The sequence below is a fragment of the Macrosteles quadrilineatus genome, unplaced genomic scaffold (genome assembly GCF_028750875.1).
Source record: "Macrosteles quadrilineatus isolate MER2022 unplaced genomic scaffold, UCM_ALF_1.0 Scaffold_2__2_contigs__length_208266976, whole genome shotgun sequence".
Classification (NCBI taxonomy): Eukaryota; Metazoa; Arthropoda; class Insecta; order Hemiptera; family Cicadellidae; genus Macrosteles; species Macrosteles quadrilineatus.
Window position 1 is genome coordinate 73264047 of NW_026542595.1, and position 15170 is coordinate 73279216.

At 36.9% G+C, this 15170-nt stretch overlaps 1 protein-coding gene across 2 annotated transcripts in view; it reads left to right on the top strand.

Moving 5' to 3' along the window:
* The window catches only part of LOC128988126 (electron transfer flavoprotein-ubiquinone oxidoreductase, mitochondrial), a 32663-nt gene extending 21168 nt beyond the window's left edge, over window positions 1–11495 (top strand). The window contains exons 8-11 of one of the 2 annotated variants that reach the window (XM_054409344.1): window positions 4877–5085; window positions 6705–6884; window positions 8136–8357; window positions 8785–11495. In XM_054409344.1, coding sequence (XP_054265319.1) covers window positions 4877–5085; window positions 6705–6884; window positions 8136–8357; window positions 8785–8873 — 700 coding nt within the window. In that variant the 3' untranslated portion in view covers window positions 8874–11495. The remainder of the gene's footprint in view (window positions 1–4876; window positions 5086–6704; window positions 6885–8135; window positions 8358–8784) is intronic. The other variant, XM_054409345.1, reaches the window with a different exon arrangement.
* Window positions 11496–15170: the final 3675 nt, after the last annotated feature.

The following is a 15170-nucleotide window of genomic DNA, read 5'->3' on the forward strand; positions in this document are numbered from 1 at the left end:
ACAAATCTATTTTTTCAAAATTTACACAACGTTTAACATAAATTGCAGTACCTCCATGAATCAGTGGAAATTGACGACAATAATTTGTGCCTAATTCAAAATTTTCTGGGACATAAAAGTTAATTTCTTCATTAGTAAGCCAGTGCTCACTTAAGCATACTATATTTGACAGGGTTTGGTTAAGAATGATTTCAAGATGGTTTAATTTGTTCCTTAATGATTGAATACTTAAAGATAGTATTACAATTTCACTATTTATTTGTCCTGATGTGTCTGAAGTCAGCCTAAAAAACTATTTTGCTTACATGCTAACTTAGTATTATTTTTACAATTTTGCAGACTTTTTACACCTAACGTTTTGTTGATGCCGGTTCTTTTAGAGCGTCTCAAGGGTGGTTGAGCAGATGCAGGTGGTGAATTGTCCGTTGTTACCAGGTCCTTAGGAATGTCATTTGATTCTGTTGTGTTGTTGGTATTGCTGGGACTAGTAGAAAGTTTGCTTAAAAAATTGCTTAGCTCGATGCTTTTTATTGAGTCGGGAGTTTCCCAACCTTTAAATCCAGGAGAGTTTGTAGAAGGTGTTGTGATGGTACATGTCTGGGATTCTTGGTTACCTGTTGGGGAACTTTTTGCAGATTCTGTAGTTATTTTATTTCCACAGTTGTTTACATCTAGGTTTTCTCTCGTCTGTTCTTCTGATTTCCGCTCAGCTGTTGAGATAGCAGAACACAAAACTTTAAGAAACAGTGGAAAAGTCTGCCCGCTCCACAGAGGCCGTGATGATTTTTTATGAAAAGCTATTCATAGAGGCTCCGGTCAAGCGTTGAAAATTGACAATATTATTGGCAAAAATGTCGAGTGATATGTTATCTCTCACACACCCCATGGGGGAGCAAATGAGTCTCTTGAGGCTTTGTTTTTTAAAATCATCTGTCAGTGTTTTGAAAGCCATGTTGTAAGAATCTTCTGTAGGTTTGCTGTAATAGATGTCTTTGGTCACCAAACCGTACACTGTAGCACCATTAGTTACTCTTTGACAAGTTAGGTGGTCCGTTAAAAGGTCTGATGAACTTGGTTTGCCAATGTGATTTTTAAAAACAACAGCCACTCCAGCGCTCATCTGTCTATCACTGGAGATGTCCGCAGAGATAGAGTGAGCAAATGCCGTGTCCTGATGGTTTTTGAAATCGTTGATGAAATTGTTCATGTTGGCATTAATAAATCTTATCTTGGATTTTTTTCTATTAAGACTAGGTTCAGGTATTGTGGGTTTGGTTCCAGAAAGATGAGTAGGAAGAGCGCCACAGAGCATGGCATTATTTGATTTGCTTGTTATAGCCTGACTGTCAGATTCATCAGAGTTTTGGGGGGTTTGAGATTTTTCTTGAGGGGAATATGATAGTCCAGTTCTGGAATCATCATGTGAGGGCATGGTAGGTGTTAGACCAGCAACTGCATTAGCAATCATTTTGCCCAAAAATGATTTCCCTTGTTTGATAGATGCAATCCATGTTCAGTGAAGTATTTGTTTTCTATTAAGTACATGTCAATGATATCAATGTTGCTGCTTTCTTCAGAGAGTCTCCATATGTAGTTATTTATCAAAAATATTTTTTAAGTGAAGTTCACTGTTACTCGGAATGTCATGTCGGTATGGTAGTGTACAGAGCCAGATGCTTGTATTACAGAGTTTGGTGGCCATCTTCAACATATTGCAAATGTGTTCTACACTATGAATTTCAACATTATTTGTACCACACATAAACACTATCTTATCTTTTGGTGTGAAACTTTTTAGATCAGCTGAGTCAAGTATATCGTCAATTCTTGCATTAGGTTTAACCCAGGAAACAATTCTTTTAGTGGAAGGCAAATAAGTGTTAATGATATCAGACAGCCCTCTTCCATGGCTGTCTGCAAATAAATGTACTGTTTGTTCCGCCTGGTCAGTTGATTCTATCACATCAGCAGATTTTATCTTGCATTTCTTAATTGGGCTTGATTTAGCTTCTTGAGTTTGATGATTTGAGTTTGATGATTCCATTCCCCCAATACCTTCCCCCCTTTTCCTCCCCTACCTATTGATATATCGTTTGTTCATTTTGCATGGGTGCCATGACCTTGACAGGTTGTTTGTTCATAACATGTCCGTCTCAGAAGCCCAGCGTTAGTGTATTTTAAAGCGGGATCTCACAGACCGAGGGTTTCGGTTTGTGTGTTTCTAAGCGGGTCCATTATTTTTCAAATGGGGTCTCACAGACCGGGGTTTCGGTTAACGTCAGCCTAGGTGGGGTTTCGGTATTACAGTAGACTCCCTCTCGTTCGGCCTCGGTTGGTTCGGCCTCCGGATGGTTCGGCCGGCCGCCTGGATAGAGTTTTTTTAAATTGTGTATCTATAAAACGGAAGCAGATAAGAATCTGACTTCCGTTTTAGCTCTAGTTCACTGCACACGTGTTCACTGTTCAGTACAGTACCGGACGTTCGTGTGTACACATTAGTTGTTGTGACTTAGTGAACTGATTTAATTGTGTTTTGTTAACTGAACTTTAACTTATAAGTGACTGTACGTACTTTACATTGTTATGAGTGCTAAACGAAAACGTACATTTGTGACAATGCAACAGCGGTTGCAAGCTCTAGAGAGAATAGACAAAGGTGAATCGTTCCAAAGTATTTGTACAGATTTGGGGGTTGGTAAAAGCACCGTGAATGACTGGCGTCGAAACCGAAAATCGATCGAGGATTTTTGTACGCAGATTGAATCGGAAAAAGCTCTTTCATCACGTTGCACTTTAAAAAAACCTAAAAATGAATTGGTGAACGATGCTCTTTGGGTGTGGTTTATGCAGGAACGAAGAAGGGGAACGCCGATCAGTGGCCCTATCTTAAAGGAGAAGGCGGTTATCTTGCATGGGAAACTTGGTGAGGAGGGGGAATTTGTCGCAAGTGAGGGATGGCTTTCCCGTTGGAAAAAAAGACACGGGGTACATTTTCTTGGGGTGTGTGGTGAAAAGCTGTCGGCAGACCCTGCTGGTGCAGCTGAGTTTACAAAGAAATTTGAGCAAATTATTGCTGAGAATAACCTAAGCCCGGAACAGGTTTATAATATCGATGAAACAGGGCTGTACTATAAACTCTTGCCACGGAAAACATTTGCTGCAGCAACAGAAATGTCTGCCCCTGGGTTTAAGGTCAGTAAAGATAGGATCACAGTGGCACTTTGCTCCAATGCTTCGGGTACGCATAAATTGCCCCTTTTTGTAATCGGAAAATCAGCAAAACCGAGAGCATTCAAAAACTTGGACGTATCAAAACTACCAGTGTACTACCGGGCTCAGAAGTCTGCTTGGATGGACTCGTATTTGTTTAAAGAGTGGTTTATTAGTGAGTTCGTGCCTAAATTAAAAAGTCGTTTGATAAGTTTAAAACTCCCTGTAAACGCACTTCTTGTTCTTGACAATGCGCCTACCCATCCGGATGAGTTAGAATGTGATGGCGAGTCTGGAATAAAACTGTACTACCTGCCCCCCAACGTAACAAGCCTCCAACAGCCAATGGACCAAGGGGTAATAGAGTGTTTCAAGAGAAAGTATCGTCGAAAGCTTCTTTCAGAAGTTTTGTACAAACTGGATAGCGACGAAAACACCGATCTCATCAAGGTTTTAAAGACAATCAACATGAAGGACGTGATTTTCATGGTAGCGAAGGCCTATGACGAAGTACAACCTTCAACATTAGTTAAGTCGTGGAGAAAGGTATGGCCGAATGTTGAAGAAGTTGTTGCAAGTGAAGGCAATGTTGTTGATGTGCACAACCTTGAAAGTGAAGCAGACGACCAAGCTTACATCCTAAATAATTTACAGCAATTGCCTCACAGTGAAAATGTTGAGCTTGAAGATGTTTTGGAGTGGGTATCTGTCGAAAAGGAGGTGGACAATGAAATTTTGAACGACGAAGAAATCGCTCAATCAGTTTTACAGCGTCAAGAAACCCAAGAAGGAGAAGAAGAAGAAGAAGGTGGCGACCGTGATGAGGACGACGAGTGTAAAATGAGTCACGCAGAGGGAATGGCAGCCCTGCAACTGGCTACAACCTACATCGAACAGCAGACGAGTTCTACAGCAGTTGACTTAATGCTTTTTAGAAAATGGCGTGACTATGCTAGAAAGAAATCAACTGAAGAAAAGGTACAGCGAAAAATTACTGATTTCTTTTAAACTTTGTCATTACAGTGCAGTACTGTAGTTTAAACATCATTCCTGTAAAATTTCAGTGTTGTGTGGATTCTTTTTTATTGTATTTAGGCCTACATTATTTATGTTTATTGTGTGTGAAATAAATGAATAATGTCAGTACAGTGTCAAGTGTTCAGTACGTGTTTTCATTAAACAATACCAACATTTCTGAGGGTAAGTTTAAAATCTACACTTAGCCTAAGCCTAGTCTTATTAATTAGGTTTAGTTTAGTGTATAGATCCCTTATACTGTACAGTAAGTCCATTTACGGCAGAAAAAGTAGTCTTCTTTATATATCATCGGTTAGTTCGGCCATTTTTTAGTTCGGCCGGTGGTTCGGTCCCGAGATGGCCGAACGAGAGGGAGTCTACTGTAGTGTTAAGTAAGGAGCGAAAAAGAACAGTTTATTTTAGTTGAATAAGGTAAATATTGTTTGTCTAATTTTCGGACAACTAGTGATGAATACATATTTAAATGCATCCTTAAAATAGAATCTCCCTACTAATTAAATTGTTGTATGTCAGGTGAGACGGTAAGTATATTTGTCCAATACCAAAAATTTTATTTTGATCTTTAAGCTTATTAGACTGTGATGTTGCAAACTGATTGTTGTCTAGAATGTAATGGTTTGTTGTTCAGGATAGCCTACGGTGCCAGAGCCCTCAATGAGGGTGGGTTCCAGTCCCTGCCCAAGCTAACATTCCCCGGAGGCTGTCTGGTGGGGTGTAGTGCTGGGTTCCTCAATGTACCAAAGATCAAAGGTACCCACAATGCCATGAAGAGTGGTATGTTGGCGGCTGAGAGCGCCTACGAGGTTGTTACCAGTGAAGAGGCCTCAACCACTCAAGGTACTTAGTAAATAAATATCTCAAAACAGAAGTCTACTGTTACAATTTCCAAAACAGAGTTTACCAAATTGGAGTCCCTATTATCTGACCTAAACTGTACATGATGTGGCTGGGTAAGTGACAAGGTCGAAAAGCATGGGAAAATAATAAATCATTGAACACTTTTGGTATCAACAAGCTTTGCTAAACTGCAATACCTTTGCTTAGCACTTAAATTATTTCCCCTCCTGAAAAATATATGGCCAAAGGTACCGCTGAAATGAATCAGTCATTGTGGTGCAGTCTTGAGGAGTAGACAGGAGTTATTGTGTGTGCGTTACTAGCATAACCTAACCTCTATTGTGTGTGCTTCGCCCGCTGTTCGCACGGATTGGTGTTGGTCACTTATGACCTGAAAATTCCTACTTACAAATTTAACAATGGCACAGTTATTGAGGTACTTCTTTTCAGTTTTTTGACTATTATTTGACACAACATTATTTATTGTTTATTAGTTTAGTTTTTGTGACTAAATAAAAATGAACTCTTCAACATTAGAAACTTTGACGCAGTTTGAGTGTAAAAATACCCCCGCCGCAGCAAACCTGCCGTCCAAGCGAATTTCCATTTGGAATTGATTTTCAATTAATTGATCTATTTAAATAACATTAGGTTTAACGAGTACCTAGGTTTGCTGCTACAAGGAAACTAATAAAGTAGTGTGTTTTTAGTAAAATATTGATAGCTTACCATAAAATAAATAAATTTGCCAAGTTTGATCAAAATATATCCATAAACAAGCAAACTACAACATTTTACAATATTCTCCATAAGAATAACATGGGAATTTTAAATTTACCATTTTTTTAGTTTTCTCCGTAACCAATAACCGTACAAAAACACTTTGGTATACTGAATTGTTTGTTTTTTTAAGCTCTTTAAAAAGGTTTAGAGAAAAATTGGGAAATTTTGTGTTTTAAGGGTAAGAAGTGAGAAAACCCAATTTTTACCCCATAAAACCCCCCATAAAACCCTGTTCCCATGGTCCGATCATGCTGGATCGCGAACTCATTCAAGTTTATCCCGCCTTACACCTTCAAACCAAATTTCATCAAAATCAGATAAAAATTACTCAAGTTATCGTGTTCACGGACACATATATATATATACATATATAAAAATTTGAACGAATGGTGTTTTTGGCCTCTGGGGACATTAAAATGAAAAAGTAAATCGGTCCCGGGCCTAAGTCTTACCATGAGACCTACGGTAATAGCTACTTCCCTATAGGGAAATTCGCTAAAACAATGGATTGGAAGGAGGAAGGGGCTGTAAATAATTTTAAATAAAGTATTTTAACATTTTTATTGTGTTTTTTTAACATTTTTTACTATAGACGATCGTCATTGCGCGGGCCGGCCCGGTCACCGGTGACGGGCGATTTTGGATGCAATTTTTTTGGGGGGAAAAGGCTCAAAACACCATGTCCGACCTGAATCCTCACTTTTGGTAACAAAATGTAAGATTTTATGAAAAAAGGTCAGGCCCCGGGGAAGCACCCACTGATATTTTCACCGTATCCAATATGTTAAATAAAATTTAGGGCAACAGATTTTAAAGTGAGATGCTTTGTCATACAGGTCTGGAGCCTGTGTCTTACACACAGAAGATCAAGGACAGTTGGATATGGAAAGAGCTGTATAAGGTCCGCAACTTCCGTCCATCCTTCCACAACCCCCTCGGCTTGTACTTAGGCGTGGCTTACTCAGGGTTCAGTCTCCTGACCGGGGGTCGAGAACCATGGACCCTCTCACATGGAGGTAAATCAATTGGTGGTACAAACAAACCAATTTTTAAAATGGAAATTCACCCCAAACAACCATACCTTGGATTATCTATGTATAAAGCTAATAAGGAACACTAACATTTGAGAAAACCGTAAGCCGCACACTTATCAACCACATACTTAAATGAAAGGTCTTGATGTGAAACTTCCCTGCATAATATTAATTTTTCGATAAACCCTCCCCTAAGGACACATAGTTACATTTAAAATAGCAAATCTTACTATTTTATTAGTACCGGTACTCAGATGTTTATAACATTCTGAGTTATAAATGTGAAAGTTTGGGTGTTTGTTTGTTTGAAGTTTAATCACGCATTAACTTCTGGACGGATTGGGCTGAAATTTGGCATGATGATAGCTTACATTCCCGATTAACATATAGGCCTATTCTTATCTCAGAAATCCTTTCAGGCTCCGCCCCAGTATAGTTTCCCACATTAACCTTATAAAGTAATTAAAGAATTTAGTCAACTGTTTCAACTAAACAAATTGGTTCCATGATATGCAATAGCATTAAAAAGTTCTAAGGTTTACCCACAGGGTGCAGCACTAATTTTTTTTCCCATTTATGACAACAGCTAATTTGAACTAAGCAGCAACAAAAAGCTGTTTCAACTAAGCCACTACCCACAAAACAAATTCAGTGCACATCAACCATTTACAATTTTTGTTTCATCAAAGGTTACGGTGGATGTACTCATGACCTTTTTACCTATCTTTCTCTATTGCATTCCTCTTGTTCCATAGGTTTAATATGAAACCGTTCATTAAGGCTGGGCAAGTTATCTCAACTCTCTAGTAGAAGTACATAGTAAAAATTATCCAAAGCTCGATACATAAGTAGTTGTGTATATGTGCAGCAATTCATGTGCTGTTGAAATGTCAAACATATTCTATTAGTTCTCTTTTACATCTTGGAGCATTATTTAAAACTTACTTCATTCATTATCTTTCAAGAATCTTATTCAAATTTTTTTTGATTCATGGTCAAACCTACACCAAAATCTATAAATCTACTTTCAAACCAAATGCTGTGTAGTTAAATAATGGGTACTTTGTCAGCAACGACAGTTCTCACTTTACCCAATTTTACTTTAACCTGCACTTTTCCAGAACGCATCTACCTTGTGTTGTTTATTCCCCCAATTTGTCCAAAATTAATGTTAAAAAATAAACTTAAAATTATAACAATCAATTTTTTGCTGAAACAGTTGTGGTGTTGCAGGTGCAGACCATGGTAGACTCAAGCCAGCCAAGGAGTGTAAGCCTATTGAGTACCCCAAGCCAGACGGTGTGATCAGCTTTGACCTCAACTCATCTGTAGCTCTGACAGGCACTAACCACGAGGCAGACCAACCTCCTCACTTGACTCTCATGGATGACACTGTCCCTGTCAAACACAACCTGGCTATCTACGACGGGCCCGAGGGACGCTTCTGTCCAGCTGGTAACCTACTTCAAACATCATGTTTAAAACTAAATCTAGCACTTGAGTTATTGATCTGGGAAGTTACATTTATTCTTCTCATTAACTATAAATTGTGCTTAACTTTTTTAATTTGAAATCAACCCTCCTCCCAGTATATACTACATACAAAGAAGTGCCCTTGTTCAAAGAAGTACCTTTGTTAGTTGGTGTGTTTTTCTTGGGGAATCTTAAATATGCTCATAATGTTGTGTTATTGTTGTGTTAACAACAATGGCTGTGTGTTATGTACGAGTATGTGGCCCAGGAGTCAGGGGATGGCCAGCAGCTGATGATTAATGCACAGAACTGTATCCACTGCAAGACTTGGTGACATCAAGGACCTAACACAAAACAACAACTGGGTTATGACCTTGCCTGCACTCACTATACTCTGTGTGTCTTGTAGGAGTGTACGAGTATGTGGCCCAGGAGTCAGGGGATGGTCAGCGACTAATGATCAATGCACAGAACTGTATCCACTGCAAGACTTGGTGACATCAAGGACCTAACACAAAACAACAACTGGGTTATGACCTTGCCTGCACACACTATACTCTGTGTGTCTTGTAGGAGTGTACGAGTACGTGGCCCAGGAGTCAGGGGATGGCCAGCAGCTGATGATTAATGCACAGAACTGTATCCACTGCAAGGCTTGTGACATCAAGGACCTAACACAAAACAACAACTGGGTTATGACCTTGCCTGCACTCACTATACTCTGTGTGTCTTGTAGGAGTGTACGAGTACGTGGCCCAGGAGTCAGGGGATGGCCAGCAGCTGATGATTAATGCACAGAACTGCATCCACTGCAAGACTTGTGACATCAAGGACCTAACACAAAACAACAACTGGGTTATGACCTTGCCTGCACTCACTATACTCTGTGTGTCTTGTAGGAGTGTACGAGTATGTGGCCCAGGAGTCAGGGGATGGTCAGCGACTAATGATCAATGCACAGAACTGCATCCACTGCAAGACTTGTGACATCAAGGACCCCACACAGAACATCAACTGGGTGGTGCCTGAAGGAGGGGGTGGTCCCGCATACAACGGAATGTAACCGATCTTCTCCTTGTTTACTGAAAGGTAACTGAACCTTTCTTGTGTTGAGTGCCTTGCTACCACGCTTTGGCACGAGAAGCTAAATGGTTTAAATCTCAGTTTTCTTGATTTTTTCAATTAACTGTTAAATTATTTCATGTCACCAATATTTAAAACATTAATATTATTCCATCAATTAATTGTTATCTTGTAATAGTAATTGTCTTGGTCAATCAGCAGAGAACGGTTTATAGTTTAAATAAAATGTTCAGTTTGATACCAATTTTCTAGCTTAGAAGTGTCATTCAGGTAAAATTTATTGTCATCTAAATATATTCAGATTAAATGAATTAATTGAATCTTTTTTAGGACCAAATTTTCGTATACAATTTGCGACGTTCATGGACCCCTGATGATTTCTCACGATGTCTCGGACATCCATTACTTGCGATCGCAGCAAAATGTGTGATAATTTCTTGCGATCAGGGTAACACACACTATAATATCTTTTGATCCCAGCAACATCCATTTATCCTCCCGTGGATCATTGTCTACTCCTTTGATTTTCTCATGATCACGGCAATAACTGTGATCATATACCGTGATGGTAACAACGATCGTGGCAATGTCCGCAATCCTCTCCAGCTATTATTTTTAACTCCTGAGACAATTATTTGCTATTACGACCAAATCTGAGATTATCTTGCAATCGTGGCGAGATTTATTATAATATCCCCCGATCGCGGCAACATCCGTGATGATTTCCGGAGATTGCGACAACATCTGTGATTATTTATGGTTACTGCGGAATTGTTCAAGATATTTCTTGCAATCTCGGTAATGTCCGTTATTCGTGATAGTTTCCTGCAGTCGTGATTTTCAACTTAATGGTTATTTACAAAATTCTTGCACGGTTCATGGATTTTTTCGACTTCATCAAAATTCAAATACAATTCCCGGTTTCCAGGTCAGCTGGACATTGGAGTATTTAAATACATGTGTTGTAGAGGTAAATTTTAAATAGGTAAATTTTAAATATAATTTTTAGCCCCCTGAAAGTTTGTTGGTATGTTATGTTTATCTGTTTTTTTTAAATTTCTTTGAGTTTATGACAACTGTATCTAATTTGATGTGAATATTTGCTTGATCCATTTACATTAGTCCTGCTGAAGTAGATGGTTTGCTCTAAAGTATAATATGAATATGTCACAATCAATTTATAGGCCATAAGTTATGTTAACTTGACAAATCTTTAATCATATCCATAATGAAGTAGGGCCTACATAACTTTGTTTTACTAATACATTTTGGTACATAATTTGATCAAGTGTTTAGAGTCCTTGGAGGCTAGTGGCCATCTTGGATAATTCAAACAGCCGCTGAAGGGTTATTTATTGTCGAAAAATATAACACCAAAGTGATCACAATTTAAATATCTAGTAAACTGTGAGATTAGAAATGTTCTTTTTAGTTTTTAATTGTTGTCCAAGGGAGTCCATGGAAGCTAGCGGCCATCTTGGATTTGCCCGCCATAAAAGCAATGTTAATTTGGTTAATTTCAAACAGCTGCTGAGGAGTTATTGACCATCTCAAAATATTTTCCCAAACGCCAGTGTGATTGTAACTGAAATATCTAGTATACTGTCAGATTATAAATTTTCTTTGAAGTTTTTTAATTGCTTAACGAGTTAGAACGTCTAGGCTCCAAGGACTCTTTAAGTTTTAAATATGAGTAAATATGTAGGCCTATTTGTAAATAAAAGGTTGAAAACTTTGAAATGAACTTTGATTTGAAACAAATGAAATTATATCTTATTTGTAGGCCTACTTCAAGAGTTTTAATAATTGTGTTTTGAAGATCGCCAATATTCTGGGCGTATTATTTTTTATATCAATTTATGTAATTATGCTCAAATTTCTTGTAATTATTTATTTTATAAAACTAGGTAGCTGTCACAAAAACTACATTACCTATTTTTATATTTGTAAATAAAATTGTTAAGTAGCTAAATAAATAAATAAGACTGTGTATGTAATTTTTATATCTGTGTAAAAATATATATGTTATGAAAGTTATTTTTGTTTAGCACCTGTTTTTAACCAGATTAGTAACCAATAATTGAAAATCAAAATTGGACCACAGGTATAGTCGTCAAGCGTGGTATAAGTACACTTATACTAAGTGTAGTTATAAGTACAGTGCGCGTACAGTCGTATCAGTGCTTGGTTATAGTCTGTAGTTCTGTACACAGACATACAGACACAAAACGGATATTTCCACCCAAAACTCTAAACTCAAATTCTTTACAAAAACAATTCTTTCTCCTTATCATCATCCTCATCATATATATATATATTAAAACGTGACAGGATTTTTTTTTATTTCACAATTCTAAATCTACCACTTAATGGTTTTCATGATTTTTGTGTTGAAAGAAAGATAGTTTTTAGAACTAGGGAATGTCGAAAGCCATAGTTTTAGTTTAGGGTATCAGTTATTAAGTTTGTTTTTTTTTTCTAGCAGCCGATGCTAACATTTTAGACTAGCTTTTGGTATAATACCATTTGCTTAACATAACAGCTATAAACATTCAGCATTTGAATAAAAATGACACACATAGGGTTGATTTAATTATAGGCTACTATGTGTAATGCTATGATCATTGAATACCATACTGAGCAAACTGAAGATCCAAAAACAATACTTCACTCTCAGAAAATTTACATTTACTAGAATTGAACTTAATATTAAAACTCATAGCTCTTTTTAATACTTCTTTTAACCTTAAAATATATGTTTGCTTATCAGGAGCACCTATGCAAATGTCCTCTATGTAGGTGACTACACCATCAATACCTTCAAATATTTGAGATACAGTAGAATGAAATATATCTGGTGTGCTAGAGGTATCATACAGCAAACGAAGGTATCTATATCTACCAAAAGGTATATGAAAAGTACCCAGCTTGCTACAAATATTGTCCAACTTCACGTTCGCTACGTAAGCAAAATAAAAAATATAGCCCGGCTGGCTCAGTTTATGAGTCGGCTGTTCTGTCAAAATAGTCCGCCATCTCAGATCTGAGCCGCTTGGGTCCTTCGAAATAGACCGGGGGCTCTAATATGAGCCGGTGTTACTGTGCGATTAAATGGACGATTGTGAGATACCCGTCTATTTTAGAGACTTGAAACTTTTGTAGCGGTCTATAGGGAAACGGCCACATATACTGTATGTATGGTCTCTGGGTTTTTTGACTTATAAGGTAAATACAGTGCTGCTATGTTTATACTCCTGAACAACCACAGCTGACTCTCAGCCGGTCAGTTTTTTATAACCGGAAACTAGGGATGGACGAGATTGGATTTTTAGTTCGAGACGAGACGAGACGAGATTTTTTATTTCTCATAAAATTTCGAGACGAGATCGAGACGGGATTTCCCATCTCATACACAACGGAAAATGCACGTTCAAAATTTTTACCTGATTTTGTAACATTGTTGGATGACTGTTTAAATACAAAAATAATGATAATAGGCAAGAATATTTACAATCTTTTATTAAAAAACATCAGCATAACATTTTTTTATTAATCACGCCTAACTTATTAAAAAGGCCTACGATTAGGAAACATAGTGATATCAGTTAGGATAGAGTTCAACTTATCCTAAAATAGAATAAATCATAAAATAAAAGCAATATTAATTTTTATAAAATAGTTACTTGTTTTGACTTTTTATAGTAATAAAACATTCCTCACACTGCTTACACTTAACAAAACTTCTCAAATGTTATTAAAGTAATATTTACATTTAAAGAATTAATTAAATAAGAACGCCTTCGCAAAGGAAACGCAATTACAACACGCTCCTGTATTGCGGGTATTGCATTGACTTTCTGCAGGCGTTTTTAATTTTTTTTTTTTTTTTTTTTTTTTTTTTAATTCTCGTCTCGATAAAAATCTCGGCCAAAAAGAAATCTTGTCTCGTGTAACGAGATTTAAAATTTCCCGAAAATTTCCCGAAATTTCGAGACTTGACCATCCCTACCGGAAACTAACCTAAACAGTGCAAACACATGTTTTTAGTGTTGTAGATGGTTGAAGTGAGACGTGTAGTGACTATGGTAACATGTTTTATGTAGATGTTGTACACCGGGTGGCTCTTATTTGAGTGGAACCTAAAAATAAGCCTAAATCCTAAAAAAGGTCATATTTGCCACCAAAATGATATATAAGTTAAATGTAATGAAAACTAATTGATAAAACCATTTTTTTTTTATCCGGGCTTTGGGGGTGGTCATACTTATTACTGTTATTACTATTATCAGGGTAATAATAAGTACTTATTAATATTACTTTTACTTATCAGGGTAGTAATAAATGATGATAAAGGTTGTTGGCAAGCTTATGGGAGAAAGTATTTGTCAGATTGCTGATACTGTTATATTTTTTTGTAAAAGCCTTATGCTAAAAGACATTTGATGACTTACTATAACTATGACTCAACTCTTTTGCACAGTAGTTGCAGTGCCTTTGTTTCAGTCAGAGGTTGTTAATATTGAACTAGCACTTAGCTACTTGCGTAATCCCAGACTTGTTTACTCTTTCTCTTTGTCCTAGCTTATTTCATTACATCTGGCTGCTGAAATATTGTCAAAACTAGCTGAAATTCTATTAGAAAATCCATTTGCACAAATTTTTAAAAGAGCTTCGGAAGAAATGGTTGTACAAGGTGACAGTGAATTAGAACTTAGGTTTGTAGACAGGATAAATATGGTTTGTCGTAGGTATAATAAGCCTACTGCAGATGAAATTGCAGGCGTCTTCAATTCATCTGAAGGCGAACCTCCAATGAATTTTTAAAATTCCAAACAGGGAAGCTTTTATTTATCCTCATTAACCACAAGACCAAAGCTACCTTAGTAAACCAGTATTTATTCACAAACAATGATATGTTTGCTGCCTTTTCATGTTAAACCACTGGAGTGATTCAAATTATTTATTGAAAATGACATCAACAAAAGCAAACAAAGAAGAACAACAAACTGGTTTTTACACAAAAGATATGGTGTAGGGATGCCTATTCTGACACATAGATAATGTTATTCTGAGTTTGTTTAAATACCGGTATTGCAAAAAGTTGTTTTACATTTGAGCTTTTTAGGGACTTATGTCCCTACAAGCCACTAGTATAAAATGAACAAAGATTCATTTATAAGTCTTTTTTGTAGTTCATATTGAGTCTGGAGGATACAAATATCAAAACCTAATTTAAAAAGGGAATAAATCTGACATTTGACGAAATATTTTTGTAAAAAAATCTGACATAGAAATTTTTACAGTTTGCATGTTTGCAGCTGTGGGGGCGGGGGTAGTATTTTTATGTAAATTTAATAAGAATGATATTTAAAATTTAAATAATTTACAGTAGAATCCCGGTTAACCGAATTCGAGTTAACCGAAACCCGGGTTAACCAAAACGGTTCCATAAGTAATACAGGACTAAAATATAAGTAATTCCAATGCCATTACCACACTGATATCAGTAGTAACATCAGTTGTTTAGTTCAAAGTATTTTCTAGCCCATTGTCACATTTCTGTAGCTAAAATTAAACAACCAAATTTTAGCTGTGGTTACTGTATTATGTAGACATGGTTTTAAATCTATTTTCCAACTCAATGTGGTAATACATAGGCTATTTTTAGCATATGAGGGGTTAAGTGAAAAATTGGTTATCCGAAATGGCTCT